The sequence below is a fragment of the Staurois parvus genome, unplaced genomic scaffold (assembly GCF_062004578.1).
Source record: "Staurois parvus isolate SC_StPar_1 unplaced genomic scaffold, SC_StPar_1.0 ptg002954l, whole genome shotgun sequence".
Classification (NCBI taxonomy): Eukaryota; Metazoa; Chordata; class Amphibia; order Anura; family Ranidae; genus Staurois; species Staurois parvus.
The window spans coordinates 85,011-91,921 of NW_028320750.1; the positions used below are offsets into that span (position 1 = coordinate 85,011).

The 6,911-nt window shown below is 44.7% G+C and overlaps 1 protein-coding gene across 1 annotated transcript; it reads right to left on the reverse strand.

Annotated features, from left to right (window-relative positions):
• Positions 1 to 2,339: 2,339 nt before the first annotated feature.
• On the reverse strand, positions 2,340 to 6,085 carry LOC149428800 (uncharacterized). Its single transcript, XM_089666985.1, has one exon. The coding sequence runs from the start codon at positions 6,026 to 6,028 to the stop codon at positions 2,462 to 2,464; it is 3,567 nt and encodes a 1,188-aa protein (XP_089523111.1). The 5' UTR covers positions 6,029 to 6,085; the 3' UTR covers positions 2,340 to 2,461.
• Between the last annotated feature and the right edge of the window lie 826 nt (positions 6,086 to 6,911).

Consider the following 6,911-nt stretch of genomic DNA (forward strand, 5'->3'; position numbering starts at 1 on the left):
CCAATAAAGGTAGGTACACCGAGGTGACAGTGTCTGCGGTCCATCTGCAACAGTGTAGCAGGGACTAACTGCCCCCCACAGCGTTGTTACCTGTGCTGGGTGGAAGCAGAGGACTACAGCACTTCCCCAGGTAAGTCATTCATACCTGTCCAGTAATGGTGCTCCATGTCCAGGACGCCGTTCCAGTGCTGAGCGTTGCCTAGCCAGGATGCCGCCCACTTGTAGCCGGTGCGGTCACGGACCTGGAAGGAAGTCCTGCGCATGTGGGCGTGTCTTGGTGACAGAGAACTGAGCTGTCAGTCCAGCCGTTCTCTCCCTCAGGATTCAGTTTACCAAAGTTCATTGTCCTGTCATATAGTGTAACTGAAGTCTACAAATACTTACCTCCGAATACTCACCTCCCGTGATCGCTCCAGCGATGCGATGTCTGCGAGATCCCCCGAGGACGTCATCCGGATTCTCCGACGATACTTACCTCCACTCCAGCGATGCGATGTCTGCGAGATCCCCCGAGGACGTCATCCGGATTCTCCGACGATACTTACCTCCACTCCAGCGATGCGATGTCCTTCAGCTCCCCTACCGAACCCTAACCCAGCCTAACGATGATTGTGAACAGGCAGGTAAGTTGGCTTTTATTGTAGATGAGACACAACAAGTCCCTTCTACAATAAAGAGATTGCCTGCTCACAATTCTATAGCTATTGACTTCAGTTACACGTTAAGGGCTCATGCACACAGCTGTGGAAAACACTATTCTATCCTATCCTAGTCTAGATTAGGATAGGAGAGCATAGATTAGGATAGTATAGATGAGGATAGTATATTCTATTCTATCCCAATCTATGCTCTCCTATCCTAATCTATGCTATCCTATCCTAATCTATGCTATCCTATCCTAATCTATGCTATCCTATCCCAATCTATGCTATCCTATCCTAATCTATGCTATCCTATCCCAATCTATTCTATCCCAATCTATGCTATCCTATCCCAATCTATGCTATCCTATCCTAATCTATGCTATCCTATCCCAATCTATGCTATCCTATCCCAATCTATTCTATCCCAATCTATGCTATCCTATCCCAATCTATCCTATCCCAATCTATGCTATCCTATCCCAATCTATTCTATCCCAATCTATGCTATCCTATCCTAATCTATGCTATCCTATCCTAATCTATTCTATCCTATCCCAATCTATGCTATCCTATCCCAATCTATTCTATCCCAATCTATGCTATCCTATCCTAATCTATGCTATCCTATCCTAATCTAGATTAGGATAAAGTAGCATAGATTAGGATATCATAGATTAGGATAGTATATTATATTCTATCCCAATCTATGCTATCCTAATCTAGTCTAGTCTATGCTATCCTATCCAAATTAGGATAAAATAGCATAGATTAGGATAGTATATTCTATCCTAATCTATTCTATCCTATCCTAATCTATGCTATCCTAATCTATGCTATCCTATCCTAATCTATGCTATCCTAATCTATGCTATCCTATCCTAATCTAGATTAGGATAGCATAGATTAGGATAGTATATTCTATTCTATCCCAATCTATGCTATCCTATCCTAATCTAGTCTATCCTATCCTAATCTAGATTAGGATAAAATAGCATAGATTAGGATAGTATATTCTATCCTATCCTAATCTATTCTATCCCAATCTATGCTATCCTATCCTAATCTAGTCTATCCTATCCTAATCTAGATTAGGATAAAATAGCATAGATTAGGATAGTATATTCTATCCTATCCCAATCTATGCTATCCTAATCTATTCTATCCTATCCCAATCTATGCTATGCTATTCTAATCTATCCTATCCTAATCTATGATATCCTATCCTAATCTATGCTATCCTATCCTAATCTATGCTATCCTATCCCAATCTATGCTATTCTAATCTACCCTATCCTAATCTATGCTATTCTAATCTATCCTATCCTAATCTATGCTATTCTAATCTATCCTATGCTATGCTGCTGTGCACATGAACCCTATGAAAGGACAGGGAACAATGGTAAACTAAATCCTAAGGGAGAGAACTGCTGGACTGACAGCTCAGTTCTCTGTTACCGAGACACACGCACATGCTCAGGACTTCCCTCCCAGACCCGTGACCCCAGCGGCCATGAGTAGGCGTCATCCTAGCAAGGCAGCGCTCAGCATTGGAATGGGATCCCGGCACACGGAACACCATTACTGGACAGATACAAATGACTTACCTGGGCAAAGTGCTGTAATCCTCTCCTCTCACCCAGCACAGGTACAGCACTGCGGGTGGCAATCAGTCTCTGCTACATTGTTACAGATGGTTTGCAGACACCGCTTCCTCTATGTACATACCTCTGTTGGGTACTTCTGGGCACTTCCGTTGTTTTCCTGCACCAGATCCTTTGTTACTGCAGATGGTATCAGTAAGTTGTGGAATTTGTAGATTATGTCACCTCTTGCTCCTCATCGCACTCCTTCTCCTTTTCCTCTACTCTTTCACTGTTCTGCTTTGCAGTCACTGCCTGTTCTCTGCTTGCAGATTCCCTATCCTTCTGCTCTTTTTTGCACTCCATCACCCTCTCCTTTCCCTCTTCTCTTTCACTGTCCCACTCTATATTCATTGACTGTTCTCTGCTTGTAGATTTTGTCTTCTGCTCTTCATTGCACTCCTCCTTTTCCTCCACTTTTTTATGCTCCCTTTCTGCTCTCCCACGTTCCTCCTCTTTCTTCTGTTCCTCTTCTCTTTGCCTCTCCCTCTCTGCTTTCATTTTATATCCTGTTTTAAACCATTCCCTCTTCTTCATTCTTCTCTCCTTTTCTTTCTTCATTTCTTCTTCTTTCTTCCTCTTCTGTTTTAGTTTATTTTCACGTTCGGTTTTCATTGCCAGCATTATTTTTAAAATTTCACTCCCCTTCACTCCTTGGCTCTCCAACTCTAATTTCATTGCCCGAACTTTGCTGAGATATTCCTGTCTCTCCTGTCTTTTCTGTTCCTCTTCTCTTTTCCTCTCCATCTCCTTTTCCTCCTCTATTTTACTGTCCTGTTCTGCATTCATTGCCTGTTCTCTACTTGCAGATTCTGTCTCTTGCTCTTTATTGCACTCCTTTTCCTCTACTCTCTGGCTGTCCTGTTCTGCATTCATTGCCTGTTCTCTGCTTGCAGATTCTGTCTCCTCTTGCTCTTTATTGCACTCCTTCTCCTTTTCCTCTACTCTCTCGCTGTCCTGCACTACATGCATTGCCTGTTCTCTGCTTGTAGATTCTGTCTTCTGCTCTTCATTGCACTCCTCCTTTTTCTCCACTTTTTTATGCTCCCTTTCTGCTCTCTCGCGCTCCTCCTCTTTCTTCTGTTTTAGTTTATTCTCACGTTCGATTTTCATTGCCAGCATTATTTTTAAAATTTCACTCCCCTTCACTCCTTGGCTCTCCAACTCTAATTTCATTGCCCGAGCTTTGCTGAGATATTCCTGTCTCTCCTGTCTTTTCTGCTCCTCTTCTCTTTTCCTCTCCATCTCCTTTTCCTCCTCTATTTTACTGTCCTGTTCTGCATTCATTGCCTGTTCTCTACTTGCAGATTCTGTCTCTTGCTCTTTATTGCACTCCTTTTCCTCTACTCTCTCGCTGTCCTGTTCTGCATTCATTGCCTGTTCTCTGCTTGCAGATTCTGTCTCCTCTTGCTCTTTATTGCACTCCTTTTCCTCTACTCTCTGGCTGTCCTGTTCTGCATTCATTGCCTGTTCTCTGCTTGCAGATTCTGTCTCCTCTTGCTCTTTATTGCACTCCTTCTCCTCTACTCTCTCGCTGTCCTGCACTACATGCATTGCCTGTTCTCTGCTTGTAGATTCTGTCTTCTGCTCTTCATTGCACTCCTCCTTTTTCTCCACTTTTTTATGCTCCCTTTCTGCTCTCTCGCGCTCCTCCTCTTTCTTCTGTTTTAGTTTATTCTCACGTTCGGTTTTCATTGCCAGCATTATTTTTAAAATTTCACTCCCCTTCACTCCTTGGCTCTCCAACTCTAATTTCATTGCCCGAGCTTTGCTGAGATATTCCTGTCTCTCCTGTCTTTTCTGCTCCTCTTCTCTTTTCCTCTCCATCTCCTTTTCCTCCTCTATTTTACTGTCCTGTTCTGCATTCATTGCCTGTTCTCTACTTGCAGATTCTGTCTCTTGCTCTTTATTGCACTCCTTTTCCTCTACTCTCTCGCTGTCCTGTTCTGCATTCATTGCCTGTTCTCTGCTTGCAGATTCTGTCTCCTCTTGCACTTTATTGCACTCCGTCTCCTTTTCCTCTACTCTCTCGCTGTCCTGCACTACATGCATTGCCTGTTCTCTGCTTGTAGATTCTGTCTTCTGCTCTTCATTGCACTCCTCCTTTTTCTCCACTTTTTTATGCTCCCTTTCTGCTCTCTCGCGCTCCTCCTCTTTCTTCTGTTTTGGTTTATTCTCACGTTCGGTTTTCATTGCCAGCATTATTTTTAAAATTTCACTCCCCTTCACTCCTTGGCTCTCCAACTCTAATTTCATTGCCCGAGCTTTGCTGAGATATTCCTGTCTCTCCTGTCTTTTCTGCTCCTCTTCTCTTTTCCTCTCCATCTCCTTTTCCTCCTCTATTTTACAGTCCTGTTCTGCATTCATTGCCTGTTCTCTACTTGCAGATTCTGTCTCTTGCTCTTTATTGCACTCCTTTTCCTCTACTCTCTGGCTGTCCTGTTCTGCATTCATTGCCTGTTCTCTGCTTGCAGATTCTGTCTCCTCTTGCTCTTTATTGCACTCCTTCTCCTCTACTCTCTCGCTGTCCTGCACTACATGCATTGCCTGTTCTCTGCTTGTAGATTCTGTCTTCTGCTCTTCATTGCACTCCTCCTTTTTCTCCACTTTTTTATGCTCCCTTTCTGCTCTCTCGCGCTCCTCCTCTTTCTTCTGTTCCTCTGCTCTTTGCCTCTCCCTCTCTGCTTTCAATTCATATCCTCTCTTTAACCATTCCTTCTTCTTCATCCTTCTCTCCTTTTCTTTCTTCATTTCTTCTTCTTTCTTCCTCTCCTGTTTTAGTTTACGTTCGGTTTTCATTGCCAGCATTATCTTTAAAATTTCACTCCCCTTCACTCCTTGGCTCTCCAACTCTAATTTCATTGCCCGAACTTTGCTGAGATATTCCTGTCTCTCCTGTCTTTTCTGCTCCTCCTCTTTCTTCTTCATTTCTGCTTCTCTCTCCCTCTCCTCCTCTCTCCTCCTGTCTTCTCTCTCCATCTCCTCCTCTCTCCTCCTGTCTTCTCCCTCCCTCTCCTCCTCTCTCCTCCTGTCTTCTCTCTCCCTCTCCTCTTCTCTCCTCCTGTCTTCTCTCTCCCTCTCCTCCTTGATGAAATTATCGATCTCTGCTTTTGTTGCTCTTGCTTTCACTAGAAAAGCTCTGCTCTGCTCCTTTTTTTGCTCCATCTCCATTAGCCATGCCCGTCTCTTCATGCGCTCTTCCTCTATTTTCTGGACCTTACTTAACCTCTCCTCCTCTCTCTCCTTCTCCTCCTCTCGCTCCCTCTCCTCCTTGAGCTCCTTGAGGAACTTGTCCATCTTCACTCTTCTTGCTGTAACTTCCACAAGAAAAGCCTTCCTCTCCTCCGTTTTCCGATCCTGCTCCATTAGCCAGGCCCGTCTCTTCATGCGCTCTTCCTCCAACTCTTTTTCTATTTTCTGGACCTTACTTAACCTCTCCTCCTCTCTCTCCTTCTCCTCCTCTCGCTCCCTCTCCTCCTTGAGCTCCTTGAGGAACTTGTCCATCTTCACTCTTCTTGCTGTAACTTCCACAAGAAAAGCCTTCCTCTCCTCCGTTTTCCGATCCTGCTCCATTAGCCAGGCCTGTCGTCCCTCCACCACCGATACCTCGCACTGGCTGTGCTCCTCTGGTCTTCTCGTTTGCATTTCTGCGTTCACGCTTGTTGTTTTGTGTAAAATCTCTCCTCTCTCCTCCTTCCTCCGCTGCTCTCGACGAATCTCCGTAGAATTGTAATAATCGCTCATAATAACCACCTCTGTATCAGAAAAGAGGAAATAAACGTTAGAATGATCCGACCTAAAATATCACACAAAAATATCGACTAAGAACTACGACTGACGTGGGTGGGAGTGTCATTAGACGGGTAGGATACCCGGATGTAACTATAGGGGTGTGGCCACACAGTATAAAATACGTCGCTATTTACAGCGTCAGGGAGTCCCCTCCCAACAAAAATCACTGATATCCACCAACAGGACAGGTAATGATCCCCTCCCCGTATACACCATTCTATATACCGCCCCTCCCCATGTATACCATTCTATATACCATCCCCTCCCCGTATACACCATTCTATATACCGCCCCCTCCCTGTATACACCATTCTATATACCGTCCCCTCCCCGTATACACCATTCTATATACCGTCCCCTCCCCGTATACACCATTCTATATACCGTCCCCTCCCCGTATACACCATTCTATATACCCTCCCCGTATACACCATTCTATATACCGCCCCTCCCCATGTATACCATTCTATATACCATCCCATCCCCGTATACACCATTCTATATACCGTCCCCTCCCCGTATACACCATTCTATACACCGTCCCCTCCCCGTATACACCATTCTATACACCGTCCCCTCCCCGTATACACCATTCTATACACCGTCCCCTCCCCGTATACACCATTCTATATACCGCCCCTCCCCATGTATACCATTCTATATACCGTCCCCACCCCGTATACACCATTCTATATACCGTCCCATCCCCGTATACACCATTCTATATACCGTCCCATCCCCGTATACACCATTCTATATACCGTCCCATCCCCGTATACACCATTCTATATACCGCCCCTCCCCATGTATACCATTCTATACACCGTCCCCTCCC

Excerpts from the sequence above, each read along its gene's own strand:
- LOC149428800 (XM_089666985.1), bottom strand. The coding sequence starts at position 6,028 with ATGAGCGATTATTACAATTCTACGGAGATTCGTCGAGAGCAGCGGAGG.